Source organism: Pyricularia grisea, assembly GCF_004355905.1.
Source record: "Pyricularia grisea strain NI907 chromosome V map unlocalized Pyricularia_grisea_NI907_Scaffold_10, whole genome shotgun sequence".
NCBI classification, from domain to species: Eukaryota; Fungi; Ascomycota; class Sordariomycetes; order Magnaporthales; family Pyriculariaceae; genus Pyricularia; species Pyricularia grisea.
Genome location: NW_022156722.1, coordinates 741031 through 756790, shown reverse-complemented (window position 1 = coordinate 756790; position 15760 = coordinate 741031). Strand labels below are relative to the sequence as shown.

Here is a 15760-nt window from a genome sequence, read left to right as displayed (position 1 = left end):
CTCCTTCTATCGGACCATCTAAAAATCGAAACCTTCTAATACGGGCTTGGATGCGATGCAGTAGTGTGGTGTGCAAAGATAGTTAAGGTCGCGATGCTTTGCTATGTGCACAAAAATAAAATGGGATTAGGAGAGGGGAGTCATGTCCCCCTTTCCTCCTTACCACAAATGGGTTCAAAAGGAAAGACATAAAAATAAAGATAAAGAATGAAACTCATATGTTCAATGATCCCACACCCTCCTGTAACAGGCGCCCTTTGCTGACTTTAGCTGTGTTATGCCGTAAGTTAGATTAAAAGATAGAGAAGACATTAAGTCTCTGGGATCTCGTGCAAAAAGAGCTCTCGCCTCTTGTCTTGCGTCCTCATGCTAGTCATCAAAATAAGAAATGAAAATCCTCCAGTATTGCCATCAGATACATGAAGTAAAGATATGTAGTGCCCCCATTACGCGTCCCCAGTGCCTTCAACTTCTGGCCACTGAGCGCGTAAATTTCCGCTTTGTGGCGATGTCGTATTGTCGTGAGTTTGTTTCGCGCAGCTTTGAGCTGTTCTCGAAATTGTTGCAGGCTGGGCTTCGTGGCCTGCCCTCCTTTGGTGGTTCCATAGATGTTCCTTGGTTTCAGGCAAGTTGTGCAAGGCGATGGGCTTGGTGGCTGGTGCTAATCGGTCTGTTGGCCAAATTTTGTCATTTGGCTGCCGTGCTTTCCTTTGGTTTCCAGAACTGCATCAGGCGGCTAAATCGTTTTGATTTGCCATTCTTCTGCTTCTTGTCCGCCTCCTCGGTTTCAAGAGAAACCTCGGTCGATAATTTGCTCCTCTCGCCGTGTGATGTACTGATCAGACGACCAATACTAGCTAGACTACCCCTGCGTCCAAACGGTGATGAGAAAGAAGCCGGGCGCTCTCCTCGAACTGGCGGGTGCGAGAGTTGTTGCACAAACGCACTCTCCCTTGTCATAGTTGAGTTGCTGCTGGTAAGAGAGGGAATTTCCATCGAGATGCGCACTTCAGGCCCAGGCTCTCCCATGAGTAGAGACTGAAAGTTGTCCTCTGTGACCGAGGATGGTGCCGTTGAGATCCGGTTTCCGTCCTCATACGACATCGGCGATCGAGGAGACGGGAACGAGGATGAATGGCCGATAGAGTACGGGCTAACAGGTGCTAGCGAGGGGGTTGGCAGTTGTAAGGGGCTGACGTCCACTGGTGCCAAGTCCTTCCCCTTGAATATCCGACGTGGTGAAGGAGTCGACGAATCGGATGTCTGACTTCCCATCGCGCTATTGCTGTCTTTGATGTTCCATTTGACCTCGGGCGTCTCCTCCATGATTGTCTCGTCATGAAGTGAGCTGGCCGAATAGTCAGAAGTCACACACATGCTTGGCTGCGTCCTCTCTTCGTCACTCAAACCGCTCAAATTACTGCCTCTGCGGCTCAGGGCTCGTGACGAAATGGCGTCGTCGTCGTAGTCGGATGCCCTGATAGAGGGGGAGCAACTCGTGTCAGGGGTAACATGTATGTTGATATTGGAGGTTTGTCCATCCTGTGCGGATCCGTCAGAAGCTTTTGTCGGCGAATCACCGCTGTGAGTCTTCTCGTCAGACCTGCCTTCCTCCTCCTCCTCCTCCTCGAAAACGTCGGCCATGGTAGAGTTGCTGTTGTAGCGAGGAAGCCCTGCTCTGTTAAATGGGGGCATCTCTGGTGCACTTTCAGCGCGGCGATGCTGATAGTTCATTCCAGGCCCGCTAAAACCACTGAGACGAGCAGCACTGTGAAGTGGCCTTTTTGTCAAACCACTGGCACGCTGAGCTGCCTCCCATTCTGGGTTTCTTGGCAGCGGTGTGTTGAAGGGTCCAAGGGCGGCATCGAGATCTATCATGGGAAAGGAAGGCTCCTCTTCAGGTGGTGTGTCGGGTCTTGGCTGGTGTGCATCGGCCTCTGCTGAGGTCGCGTCCGGCGATGTAGCTTGTTGACTGATTTGCTCCCAGTCTACATTGTCGAGTTCCCCACTGACTTCGCCAGGTTGCACATTTTCCAGCGAAGGAAGGCATCGGCTCTTTGAAGGCTTCTTGCTATGGCGTGGCTTCGTTTTCTTGGTCAGTATAGACCCAGCCCAAGATCTAACCTTCTTCTTCTTCACTTTGCCGTTTTTACGACTGCCGGGCTTGTGCCCAGCTGTCTCATCCTCGGTAACCAAGTCGGGAGTAGGCTCGCTTTCGAGACCTACTGATGAAGTTGACGAGTTGCTTTGCTTTGTGGCCGTATCAGAGGAGCTTGCACTTGACCGTCTGGGCTGCGTGGGAGACAGTGACCCTGTGAAAGGCTCGAGCCCAAAGAAAGACCAACGCTTCTGTGCCTTGCCAGGGCTAGGTGTGTCTGCATCAATCTGTGCGTTCGCAGCAGCAATGTTTAAGAGCGGTATCGAGTTGCGCCGTTGAGGGGACTTCGTCGGCCCTTCTGGGAGAGGACTGAGTGACCGTTCGAGAATCGCGCCTGCCGTGCTAGGCCTCGGTTCGGTCGAGTTACGCGACGGGCTAGGACTGAGAGCATACGTCTCGATTCGTTCATTGCTGGTCGTGCTGGTAAGGGAGATAAGAGATGAAATGCTCCCAGAGAGGGAATGTCCGGGTCGGGCAGTCATGGTGCTGGACGTGTCACTCGACACCAAAGACAAAGGTCTGGGGATGAACTCGAGTGTATCAGAGAACCCAACCCTGGCCCGATTCATAGGCCTTACAGGAGCTTTAGCCTCTTCCTGAACTGGCTCTGGTTCAGTGAGAGCATCTGCAGGTAACTCTTCATCCTTGGTCAAGTCTGAGGGTTTTGGCTCTGGAGCGCTTTCGGCTAGGTTAGGAAAGGAAAATTTCTGTGCTGGTTCGTTCACTATGGGGCTTGATGGGGCGCTGCTGCCCCTTGGCGGCGGGTTTGTGGGTTTCAAAATCATGGAAAGATCATGACTTGAAATTGCAGCCGAACGCCTGTGTGCGTGTCCTCTGCGAGGATTGGGGTTTGCGGGCTTGAGCTGAGGAGAGGCAAACCCGCTTTCGGACTTGGTTGGGCTCGTACTGAACACAGTTATTGCATCTCCACTGCGAATCTGCCCTCCAACAAATTCGCTGCCGCCACGTCTGTGCCCACCAGGCCGTGTGGGAATCGTACGGGGTGACGGAGGCGTTTGCAGGGTGTGTGGTGATGTTGGCGGGCTGAGAAACGGATGCTCGAGTGGTGCAGGTGCCATGCCAGCCCCAGGATTGAACTTGAAGTCGGGAAGTTGAGGTGAGAGGCCGGTTGAAGGTCGTTCGGGCTTTGGTGACCGAGCACCAGGGTTGAATGAGAATTCTGGAAGTTGAGGGGACAGCGATGCCCGCCTATCGGTCCTGGTTGTATCGGCGACTCCAAGATGGAACGAATCCGCAAAAGACTTCGGTCTCCGTCCACTAGCCCTTGAATATGAGGAAGGGGCTGAGGATGGTGACGCCCGGGCTGGAAATACGAATGGTGGGTTTGGCGGAGGGTTCGCCCGAGGCGATGGTTGAGGGTTTTGTGATTCGATCTCGTCCATGATTCCGGAAACAATCACTTCGTGAACGGGCATTACAGATGGAGAGGTCGTAGATGGCTCCGTGGGCAAATTTGGACCAAGCATGGTTACCATGATCTCCCCCAGCCGCGCTGCGGCACCAGATTCGAAGGCCAACTAGAAAGAGAGCGAGAACATGTGGTTATCGTCTTCGGTGGTTTTGACGCCCCTTGGGTGATTTGGTGCCACTTCGGTTACCGTTCGATGGGATGAGGATGCCTGAGAAATCGGAATCGAGCGAAATCGATGAATTGTAGCCAGCAAAGACACACTATTATTCTGCTGTCAGTACAATGGCTCGTGACATATTGGTGCATCGCTGAGAATACTGTAGCAGTTCCTTACAATTCCTGGATACGTACCGAATGGGTATCAATGTAGGCCGTCGAGGGGGAACACGGAGAGCAATTGCGGGAGAAAATTAAGCGAATGCTCAGAATACCGAACTCGAACGTTGACTAGGAGGTTTGGATAAGGAGCGGACAGTCAAGACCAGCGCAAATCTCGAGATCCACGTCTGGAATTGACCTTTGGTCGGAAATGTTGGATTGGAAAGAATGAGGCCAGGAATGGTAGAGGGCGATGATGAGGTTGTTCAAGGTGGGAGGGAAAACACGGGAGAGATTTGGTCGGAGAGATTGAGAGGTGGATGAGTAGTGGGCCTACCAGGAAGAGGAGGAACCGGGGCCCGGCCACCTGGAGCGACCAACAACACACTGTAAGCCAGTTCGCTGTGGCTTGCTGCGCGCGGGTGGGGTTTGACGGCCTGGGGTTGCCTACTTGGTCGGAAAGAACGCCAAGGAGCGGCAGCTCACACTGTACAAATTTGATGACCAGCTCCCTGATTCAGCCACTGAAGTGTCTCCAACCCAAAGGGACTACCATGGGTCTACCCAGCAATGCGACCCTAAAAACAGGACAGTACGATAGAGTGGGAATACGGAGTGGAAATCCCTGCCTGCGCGAATTGCTAATTGCGTCCACATTTGGGGACCCGATGCGACGCGCAACATTGTTCCTTCCTGAAATTGCTGGATGCCTCTTGCGGAAGCCCCCGTCAGCTGGACAACAAAAATACTGGATCTCCAATCCCTTCTGAGGCCAGATGATGTTGCTTTCGCGCATTCGATGTACCCCCATTTCACCCAGACCTGACAAAGCGGCGGTCAAGGTAAATTTCGCCATATCCGTCCAAAGATCTCCAGGGCAATCAACATGTCAGATCCTTAGGTGAAACCCCAAGGTGCACCTGTGTGAGTGCGGCAACGCAGGCCCGTTCGCCTCACCCCCAAGACCACCCGATCCCCTTCATTTGCGGCAATGACACCCATTGGGCAGGGGCCATGAAAACAACAATTGAGATGGATGTCTCGAACTAAACCACCTCAGTACGTAACAACATGGATGTAGGTTTGATACCTTGGATTGCGAAGTTGCGAATACTGGGTGAACCGGTTGCACGGTTCTCACTTGGGCTCTGTATTCATTAGATATACCTTAATTACCTTAGGCTCCGTTTAGGTGGCATGCAAACACGAGGATGACTCGACGATTGAGTTTGTTTCCCTTACTTGTGGATGGTATAGTTCGTATCTAGACTGTTACAAATCTTCGAAGCCAAAATAAACATTCGCCTCTTTTTTTTAATTTTTTTTATTAACAAAGTAGGAAAGGTACTTGAGATACTATGCGGAATTTCGCATCTTTTCTTGGAAATTCCCTTGTCTGCTCATTATTGTGAGTTGTCGCTTTATTTCCTCTCTTTTCTTCGGTATGTCCACTCTAATTTCTTACCACGGGCGAATTAACCACAAATTTGGTATGATATCAAAATACACATTCAATATGTGCAGCATACTCTCATCTCGACAACGACAATCATGCAGGGGTACACGGCCATTTCGGCACACGAGCAAACAATAAAGTGACGGATCCAGCGACGCGATGGGTACCCCGCTATGCCAATGAGCGAGGCACCCACGATCAAGGAAGGACTCGACCTAGCGAGCAAGACCGGGCAAGGCGGGACAACCCTGTCGGCGCCCTCGTCTTTGATTCTCGTTTCAATGTGCTTTTTTTTTTTTTTTTTTTTTTTTTTTTTTTTTTTTTTTTTTTTTTTTTTTTTTTTTTTTTTTTTTTTTAATACTCCATAGCTTGCCTCCCTGATTGACCACTAATCATGAAGAAGAGAAACCTGGCTTCGCAGATCTTATGATAACAGAAAAACCTTAACATCAACATGCATCCGTAGACATGCATGCATAAAAGTAATATCGCAAAGCGCTTGTGGCACAGAGCTGTTGCACAGCACACACCAAGACACACACACATACACACACATTTGCACTGCGCGGCACTTAACTGCAGAGCAAGTATTAGATCCACCACGATGTGCAGGAACAAGGCATGCCCCTGGCCGCTTTCGGCGCAATGAGGATGCACGTACAATATTGCTACTATAAACAATTTGAACCCCTCGGAGATGGACGCAGGCGGATAATATAATTAATTGCACATAAGATGGAAATCTTGCTGCATGCATGCGACATAAGCACTGCAACCTCACGCTAACCCTACCGCATGTTCTACTTTAGGTACTTACTGTATGTACATCAATGGAGGAAGCAGTCTACGCAGTAAAACCCACAGTTCGATCTATCTCTCCTCCCTTGTCTTAGAGATGGCGTCTACTAGCCCGGAGCCACACTATCGTTGTCGCCTACGGAGACTTATTTTCTTGTAATCGGGCACACCGTCCTGTTTTTTATTTCGCGGGGCCGTAAGCCAGCCACAAAACGCGAGCGCAGTAGTCGGTCGCGCCGCATCCGACGAACTTTCGCTTCACAGGACATTGAGTGGGTCCCCAATTAACACTTCGGTTCACCACAGCGGAGTGAGCTTACTATTTGGTAGATTACCTGACGTAGATGTATTTCACGCTTTTTTTTTTCTTTTACTTTTGTCTCGAGTCAGACTGGCAAGCCGAAATTGAGCCCAAATTTGTCGGTCACAAGTACAAAAAAAAAAAAAAAAAAAAAAAAAAAAAAAAAAAAAAAGAATAATTAGTCATGGAACCCTAGGTGTCCACCTGCGAAAGTCATTTTGTTTGTTGAGATTTTCTTATTCTTTTTCGACTCTTTCGTCCAAGCAGAACCCGTCCCAACTGTCCGTAGGTAAATGATAACTGCATGTCACCCTGAAGCCTGCAGCTGCAGTCACCCCCATGCCATTTGGCATTTAGTTGTGATGAATGGCGCCCTTGGCCAACTTCGTTTCCCCACTAGACGAGCAAATCAGAGTTGCGGAGTGCTGGCGGCTGCCTTAGCCCCTGAACAGGTGCACGGCCGGCCCTGCATGACGGACGCCACGCGCAGCCAATGTCTACCGCCGACTGGCTACGCTGTGAGATTTTAAGATCAAGCTACTCGCTGCAAGCCATCTGAGTCCAGAACAAGCTTGATAACGCCATCAAACCATCCTCAGTTAAAGTGCACGCAGCTGCCTATTGCCAGTTGCTGGGTTAGCGGTTTACTATCATAATGTTTACTACTCAGGTCGGAATTTTTCGGTTGTCGGCAATCCAGCCAGGGCACAGAATTCGAGCCGTTTACTGTTGAGTGCTTTAGCCCCTGGATTTGTGTCAACTAGCCCAGCTGCCCATGTTCTGTCACAGGAAAAAAAGGCTCGGCTGCTTGCAGATTAGTTTGCGAATACCATATTGGTCCGGTTGGCTATTCCGTGACATTCCAACCAGGCGGCAATGGCCACGGCAGAACCCGGGCAAGCCCCTACGGAGAAATTGTCTACCTGGATTGTGGCTGCGAATAGCTCTCTGCATATGGCAGGTGTTCAACTCGGGCGTAGAGCGTGCCGCGGCAACGCGGCAAAAAGACAACAAGAGACATGCGGCTTGCGCGAAAATGTCTAAAACGGTGTTCGCTTTGGCCCGTCCACCCATCTTAGCCGCCCCAGCGACAAACAAGAGGGATGGAATTTTCGTTGCAACCCTGGTTATGAACTGCAGATGCTTATCTCGGTACAATTTTGTCCGGATATTCTATTGTTATCAATTCGTGCGCTCAGCGGGCTGCTATATTTGTCCCATAGCAACTGGCATGATATCTAATAAACGCCTTGCAGGCTTGCTGCAGCGCATATTTCGTTTCGCCTGCCTGACCTTGGCTTTGAAGAAAAACAAAATCTCTGGTACAGTTGGACCCTGATCGGCAAGCTGCAATGCACCGCCTTTTGCCGTGTGCCTCTCGGGTTGACCCATGAAGACGAAATCAAAGGAAGAAAAACAAAATAAAAGTCTTACTATGCTTCCATATCCTCGTAATTACCTGCCTCTTAATATTCACTGCACCTTACAAGGCTCAGGCAAAGTAATCCCAGCCTCCAATGAACACGCCGGCGGAGACAAGGAGATTAAAAAGGAATAAAAATCTTGGATAATAATTGACGCGATCGGATACAACCATGACCACGTCACAGTACGGGGAAACCATTGGAGATCCAGAGAGGTTCCCCTGTTTTCACGCCCATTAAAATAAATGATGGTAATTAGGACGTTACCGAGTAGGAATTCATAGTTCCCCTGCCAAAAAGTACACGGCGTTCAAGCCACACTCGTGGTCTCTTTTTTTTTTATCGCACTGTCGGGATGGGAAGGCGGTGAACATACATAGTGGGACACGAGGCGGCAGATTCTATCGATATTGGCGCTAGCAGCAGAAAAAAAAAGTCCCACCACTGGGAAGCGAAGCTCTGAGACCGATCGGATCCTCATTTACGCCTGCCAGCCTTGCCAACGAACCGCATCATTTACCGTGCAATTTCCAAGTATCTGTTTAATTGCCGCGACAAAAAGTGCCCGCGATCTCGTGGCTTTTTTTTAACTAACGAGGGGGGGAAAACGAGATACAATGTCTTCCGACGAGGCGTCCACAATAGCCCAAGCTAAACCAGCCGGCCCTACCGCCGCCCCCAGTGCCCCCAGCCTGGGAATGCGGAAAAATGGTCAGTCCATCTGTGGGGAAGGATGACCTAGTAGCGCATCTTGACAACTCAGTATTTCTGACACCTACTTGACAGGCAAGAACTGGCACGCGCCTCGTAAGCCGTTCAGGCCGGGGTCTGGTTTGACTGCGTACGAGAAGCGGGCCAAGGAACGCGTTACCCTGGCTGCCATCAAGGCCAAGGAGAAGGAGATGAAGGACGAGAAGGAGGCCGAGAAACAGGTGAGCATGTGTTGGATTATGCAGCAAAGTAGACACGGGACGATGTACTGACTTGCATGGTCGCTAGGCACGAATCAAGACGATCAAAGATAGGCGAGCAGCGAAGGAAGAGAAGGAGCGATACGAGAAGATGGCCGAAAAGATGCACAAGAAGCGCGTGGAGAGGTTAAAGAGGAGAGAGAAGCGCAACAAGGTGCTCAACTCGTGAATAACGACGGGTCTTTCTTCAAGTTGTCCGGCGCCGCGCGGGCTCTGTTCGGCAGAACACCCGGCCTATGCAACAGACTGCAGTCCCGGAACGCTCGGTCGGACACCGTTTACGTGCCTCAGCACAGAAAAAGTCTTTGGCACTGGTTTCCGGGCAATCTCGATCTGGATGAGAAATACAGGTTTGCGATTGTGGCAGAGGAAGAAGGATTTCAGGTTAACGGCACTACCGCTTCTTAGCCTTTGACAAGAATGGCATAGGCCTATCAGACATCACAGGGCGGATTCAGGCTGCATTTGTCCGCCAACAGGCCGATACGGAGGACACGACGCCTGCCCATAAAGTTGGGCTTACTATATTGCCTATCCTGGGTCACAGTGGTTTCTGGGAAGATACACTCGGTACGAAAACAGACCGCGAGTCAATGGTTGTGGTTGTTGCAAATAGCTAGACGGCGGGAGTAAGTGCATAGGCGAACGGTACACCGCAAGTCTTGATAGCGAATTGCAAAATGAAACCAGCGCAATAAAACATGATTATGATCACAAGAATTTAAAGTGATCTCCAATTAGAAAATGAGTTAGCTGAAAGTATAAGGCCGTTGCTTTTCTGCGCTAGGCATGTGCATCTAACTGAGACATTGAAAATCCGAGGCAATCGACCAATCATTCGCATAGAGTCAGTCCAACGTTGACCTAACCCCTCCCTTGAAGGCTGGAACCAACTTTACTTCTGCCAAACCTTTTGTCCAACCGGCGCCGAGGCAAGGCGCCTCCACAAACACACCGCTCTTCAACAACAGACGAACTCTTTTTTTTTCTTTCTTTTTTTTTGCACGCACCGTCTGAAAGCCAGCTAGCTGCAAGCGTCTTCGGCCCGAAGGGCAATGTCCGGCCATGGCGCTCTCGCCGAAGCGCTCAGCCTCAGGCACCACGCGCCTCCTACGACAACGACATCAACGTCCCCTCCGAACAAGGAACAGCTGTACACCCGGCCCAGGCATCAGATTAAACGATCGATCACGGAACTGTCGGCACCGATACGGAAACACAGGCACAGCCACTCGCTCAGCCGGCGGAACGATGACAAGGCATCCATACCTCAATCGGCCGCCCCCATGATGCAGCCGGGGATGCTCCAGGCCCGGCCGTCGTTTGACGGCCCGCGGTCGGAGGGTGTCACCCCATACAATCTCAGTCCCAACCCCAGCCGGAGGCCTAGTATCATGGGCGGGGTTGGAGATGACGGTGCGCCGGGTTCTCGTATGCCCATCTCATCCGCGGCCACGCCGGAGCGGAAGCTGGTGAGACATGAGGATCCGGCCGTAGAGCGGGCAAAAGCACTGGCTACAACTAGGTATGAGGTTTCTCGCCAGGTCGAATAGGTTTTACTCCTTCTGGTTTCAAACATGGTATCATTCTAATCAACCTGTACTCAACGATTTAGAGCTCTCAAGACAGTCGCGGGAGACCTTGAATCCTTGTCTTCAGATGCGTCCCGTCGCCTCGAAGACACCTACTCATCTATTTCCGACAAGCTGGACACCCTGCAACGCACAGTCGCGGACCTCCAAGAGCTCACCGGCATGTGGCGAGAGGGCAGCACGGCGTTTGCCCAGGAGGCTAGGGACCTGGTCGATGATGTAAACAACCAGATAGAAGGGCTCGGCACGTACGAGCCACAGCGGGCTCGCATAGAGACCCTGCAGTCACGCATCCACGACGGCCGCGAGCGCATCCAGGGCCTCAGCCACAGGGTAGAGGCCGTGAGGGAGCGGATCGACGGCTGGGAGCGCGCGGACAGGGAATGGCAGGAGAGGACGCGCCGTCGGCTCAGGACGGGATGGATCGTCATGTCGGTGCTGGCGCTGGCGTTCCTCCTGCTGTGGGTCTTTGTGGCAACCGTGGTGCCGGAGGATGTACTCGATGCGGTGGAGGCCACCCCGACCACGGAACCCCCACCGTGGGTGCAGAAGGCTTTGGAAGAAGGGACCGTGCCGGAACCGCATGAGATCGGGGCCGCGGCGGGAGATGGTGTCACTGCGGGAGATCGACTGCTCAGGGCGCTTGATCATGCTCTCGAAGATTCGCGAAACGGATCTGACGAGGGGCTGAGGGTGTTTGATGAATTGTGAATTACTGTAGTATTCTTTGTATTGTATCCCTTCCATAATTGCCTGCTGGTCTACATATGCCTTAGCGCGGATCTTAATTGCACACAAATCTGCAGAATCATATATGTCTGATTTCTATGATATCCGCGTTATATTTCAATGACAGGCTGTGTCAGTCTGTGGTACCAAGTGTTGTGTGATCGTTCCAGTCTTAAGACTCCTGCCCCTATGACATATCTGGCACGTCTGTAGATAAACGCAGAGGAGTAGGAAAAGGACCTGTTACATTCGGTAAGGCCTTTAGGTCTCTTTGTCATGCTCGTCCGTCTGTATGTTTCAACGCAAAATATTTGATAATAGTAACATGCAAACAATACAATGCAAAAACGATCCTTGAAGGCCGTGGACCAGATATAAGCTCCTGAAGAGTGCAATATATGGCAAGACTTTCGTCAATTGTCAGAGGTTGTAATGCCGATGTTCATTCACAAAAGGCACGGTTCATAAGTGACCAACAGCTTTGACATATATTCTGTTCAATCCACAGCTGTCCCCAAGATCCCTCATGCTTTTTTTTAATATACATAGCTACACATTGAGTGTCTGCGTTCAATGCCGTTCATTGCAGCACATTCTCCATGAGTGGTGTAACACAGAGTGTTTCTATAGCAAGGGCTACAACAATATCTGGTACTCTCGTTACTTAATACTTCAACCCAATATTCTACCTGGGGTAAATTTATGTTTATGTTAGTGATGGCACTTTGATATCCAATCATGTCTTCAATATTTCAATGCTATTTCTGCTGGTCAAGAGTTCCTGCCCCAAGATATATAATCCCATTTTGCGTCTAATGACCATTGACATGGCAAGGCTGAAGCCGCCAAACTGAGCATTGCAATCATCTACATGTTCAAGACGTCGTAAAGTCACGCAAGTAACTATCCCAATTCAAAAAGGGTTACATATAATGCTCAACACTTCATATGAGCAAAGGGATTACTGGGTAGGTCTGCACACTTGATCTATCTTGCACCTTTGAGATGGGTTGCTGGTATGTTATGTTATCTTATGATATCGTATCACACATAAGCGATGCTAACAAGGGCGCTATCATAAAATGCGTTTCATTCAATCGGGACAGCCCCGCCAGCACCACCAGAATGTTGTTGCCTGGCTGACTTGCATGTCTTGGCCGTACACAATGACACGACCACCTCTGTTTCTTATATCAACCTAGTCACCTTATAAATACAACCATTGCTCTGTTCTAGTCATCATTTCATATCCATCAGTAAGAGTCACGGTTCTCCATCAATCAATAGCCAAGTGATTCAATATACAATATGTCGGACGCCAATCAGTCAGTCGGGATACCTGTGACCTCGTATAAGGAGGTCGTGCTACCCGGGTATGAAATCCTGCCACCCACGATGCTGACAATCAAGGGCCAGGAGATCCACGCAACAGAGCCAGAGGCGCGGTTGCTGTACCGGCTGAGCCTAGGGATAACCACACTTTCAGAAATCACCACCGATGTGCAACTATCGCGGGTTGAGTCCACCAAGGGAGGCAGCGAGCGCCAACGCCACATATACGACCTGAAGCACATGCGGTCGACGCCCGGTGGGTTTAAAGATGTGCCGGCAGAGTCGCCGCGGTATTATATCAAGCGCGCCAGCAGACTGGTCCCTGAGCCCGCGGCGGTGGGGATCAAAAAGAAGCGGTCGTTGATGGGTGGAAAGGCGGAGCAGGTAACGGCCGTGCCCGTCGACCTCTCGGGTAAAGCCAGCGAGTTCGGGATCCCGACGTTTGTCAAAAAGGCAGAAGCCATTTTCACGTTCAAAGGGCCTGAGTGGGTAGACAACCAAGGCAAATCCGTTGCCGTCATGTACTACGGCGACAAAGAAGACAAGGTTCACAGCTTGGTTCTGACGGCATCACTGACCCGCGCGCAATTTGAGATACTCGTGGCCTTGTGGTGCTGTCATGTTTGGGAGTTTAGCGTTGCCAATGCGGAAAAAATCCACGAGGGGTCTGCTGGATGTAGGTACCCTAGTTTTTGGGACAGTTTCGATTGGTTAATAAAACCGACACAGCTGACATCGGGCATGTGATTCTAGTGTTAAGGAAGCTGAAGCAGGGTGAGGAGTATGGATATAGATGGATGTCAGGACCAGGTATGTTGCCTTAACATGGATGGGATGATTTCTGCTCAAGATAGCAGTTGAAATATTTGCTCACACCCTTTTCCAGCTGGAGGTGGGGGAGCAAGTACGGCGTTCTGAATCGGTAATCTGGTTCAGGACAGACACCTTGGGAAAGAAAAGCGACACGCCGGATTTACAAAGGACAGATGAGGCTCAGTCACAGTCAAGGGTTTATGAACGAGTCCGAGCGATCAAAGTCACTAGGATGCTGTGAGCTGGTCAGACCAGAAATGTTGGTTGAGAGGGCAAAGAAACTGTCGTGAGCCTAGAGTTAGTTAGCACTGATTCGTGTAACTTGTCAAACATGCACTGGCTTGGCTGGGTAAGGTGAAAAAATAATAATATCGACTCAAATTCAGCATTCAATGCGTTCAAGTGAAAGTGTATCTCTGCTTACCTCACCTCGATATTGACCTGTGCAAGACCAGAGGCTAAACTACACGTGACTGCATGCTATTCTAATTTTAATCAGGCCATGATGTTACCGGCACATCGGGTGAACCTCAGATCAAGTTTACTGTTTCAACAAACACACTCAAAAACATAAACTGCATTGCCGGCAACGACCTTGCCAGGCATCATCCCTACTATGTAAACACCCCACACTCCTTTTGAGAGCTTACGCGGCACAATACAACCACACAGGTTGCATGGGAGGCTTGGAAGGATAAAGTAGGAAGAAGATCTGGCGGGCTAAGTGGAAATGCGAGCCTTTTTACTTGCCCTTATTGGCCAGCCGCGATCGGGTAGCGCCGCGCCATCCATTCCAACTCTGCCTCGTACAACCTACCTTGCCTACCTATTCTTGCTGTCAATCCGGCTTGCCGGGCGTCCCGTTTTGTATGGCGTGTGTTGCATCCAGCTGCGTTACATCCGCACCTCAAAGCACCCCCAAGTCAGCCAAGCGAGCCCAAAATATTTGCGGAGCACATCCAGGTCCAAGTCGGCAGCTCTGTGCCGAAGTTTCGTCGACCGAGATCCATCGATGTGACTTTCGTTTTCAAGATCTGGTGCGGACCCTCTAATCTCTATGCCCACCATGTCAAGAATTTATTAAGCGCACATGAAGCGAGTCTTTTCAAATCTAATCACAACTCAAGTGTTAAATCTAGACTTGGTCTAGAGGGTCCTCTTACTCGTCGCGCAGGGAAAGTCTCTCAGCTTGCTGTTGGTTTGCTTCGTAGGTGGTGGTGGTATATCAAAACATGCATACTCATCACCACACCATTACTCGCTCTGCTGAGGCTTTCCGAGGCAGCGACTCAGTCGCGAACAAGTGGTATTTAACACATTTATACCAACTGCCTTTGTTTAATTACTCGTAATATTCCGTAGAGTATCAATTATGCTTTTGCGCTTAACAATTTTCCTTCTCTCTTATTATTACTTCGCATCTGCAGAGTTAGCACCTTTCAAGTTAACATAGCTCATTAACCGCATTTGGATTAAATTAAAAAAAACTAAAGGAAAGTTGATGTTTAGTGGTAAGGATTATATTATAAACTTGTGAATGTTGGCCAATTTTCGACAGCTGAAGATAAGTATAAATTGTACATGTTTATCCTCCTTTCTTGTAGTCAAAATAACCAAACCAGCGCATCATTTCATTCCACAATTCCACAATTTTATATTCCAGATAAACTTTCAAATTTCAATCCTTTAAAATAATTAAATTCACGGCTACAATCACAAAGTCAAACATCGGCACTCAACATGATATTCGCTACAATTTACATCTTCGCTCTCGCCTTTGCCTCTGGCAGCGCTGCCGGTACAATTGGTTGCCAAGTTAATCTCCTTAAACCGTCAGGAGGACAAATCGACTCTAAATGCTGCTCAGCTTCCGGCACAGCGAACAACGGGTGTGTCATGACCGATAGCGCCAATAGGGTTTCTGTTACGGTTGTTTGCAACCAATCCTGTGGCTGCAGCGTTACTGGTGATGCTTCTGGTTCGTATTCAGTACAGAAAGCTGGAACCTGCACCTTGCGTGTGTGATAGATGGGTGTGGGGGTTATTATAAATTCAGAGTCGCTGCGCTAATTTGCCTGCCCGGCCTGCGCTACTATGTGGGATTAGGCAAGTCTCTGGGTTTTATGATAATAATAAACTGTTTCCGTACCCGGCAGGCTCAAAATAACGTGACATTAAAAATTGAAGCATTATTTAATAGGTTTGGAATGGAAGGGCCGTGGTGAGATGAGACATTTGGACATTGGACAAAGCCCAGAGATGCGCTTAGCAAGCGACAAGGAACATCCATGATGGATTCGACGAGTACAAAAGCTTGCTGACTTTTTCCACGTTAACCATTGAAAAGCCAATTAGAGTTGTAAAAATAAAAATAAAAAGTTGTTTCATAATGGCGCAGTGTGACAAATTGGACAAGATCCCACAGCCACACCCGTG

The 15760-nt window shown here is 49.8% G+C and overlaps 5 protein-coding genes across 5 annotated transcripts; 3 read left to right on the top strand and 2 right to left on the bottom strand.

The window, feature by feature from the left end:
• Nucleotides 1-687: 687 nt before the first annotated feature.
• PgNI_11748 (uncharacterized protein) lies at nucleotides 688-3654 on the bottom strand (the record flags this gene model as incomplete). Its single annotated transcript, XM_031131712.1, has 1 exon — nucleotides 688-3654. The coding sequence occupies one exon, from the start codon at nucleotides 3652-3654 to the stop codon at nucleotides 688-690; it is 2967 nt and encodes a 988-aa protein (XP_030976608.1).
• Nucleotides 3655-8281: 4627 nt separating this feature from the next.
• PgNI_11747 (uncharacterized protein) lies at nucleotides 8282-9607 on the top strand. The gene is made up of 3 exons (XM_031131711.1): nucleotides 8282-8598; nucleotides 8674-8819; nucleotides 8887-9607. The coding sequence occupies exons 1-3, from the start codon at nucleotides 8505-8507 to the stop codon at nucleotides 9025-9027; spliced, it is 381 nt and encodes a 126-aa protein (XP_030976333.1). The 5' UTR covers nucleotides 8282-8504; the 3' UTR covers nucleotides 9028-9607.
• Nucleotides 9608-9785: 178 nt separating this feature from the next.
• On the top strand, nucleotides 9786-11244 carry PgNI_11746 (uncharacterized protein). Its single transcript, XM_031131710.1, has 2 exons — nucleotides 9786-10383; nucleotides 10474-11244. The coding sequence occupies exons 1-2, from the start codon at nucleotides 9914-9916 to the stop codon at nucleotides 11159-11161; spliced, it is 1158 nt and encodes a 385-aa protein (XP_030976332.1). The 5' UTR covers nucleotides 9786-9913; the 3' UTR covers nucleotides 11162-11244.
• A 1078-nt stretch (nucleotides 11245-12322) lies between these two features.
• On the top strand, nucleotides 12323-13674 carry PgNI_11745 (uncharacterized protein). Its single transcript, XM_031131709.1, has 3 exons — nucleotides 12323-13187; nucleotides 13265-13321; nucleotides 13398-13674. Exons 1-3 carry the CDS (start codon nucleotides 12488-12490, stop codon nucleotides 13427-13429), a joined length of 789 nt encoding a protein of 262 aa, XP_030976334.1. The 5' UTR covers nucleotides 12323-12487; the 3' UTR covers nucleotides 13430-13674.
• Nucleotides 13675-14162: 488 nt separating this feature from the next.
• PgNI_11744 (uncharacterized protein) lies at nucleotides 14163-14392 on the bottom strand (the record flags this gene model as incomplete). Its single annotated transcript, XM_031131708.1, is given in 2 exon segments — nucleotides 14163-14213; nucleotides 14231-14392. 2 exon segments carry the CDS (start codon nucleotides 14390-14392, stop codon nucleotides 14163-14165), a joined length of 213 nt encoding a protein of 70 aa, XP_030976642.1.
• Between the last annotated feature and the right edge of the window lie 1368 nt (nucleotides 14393-15760).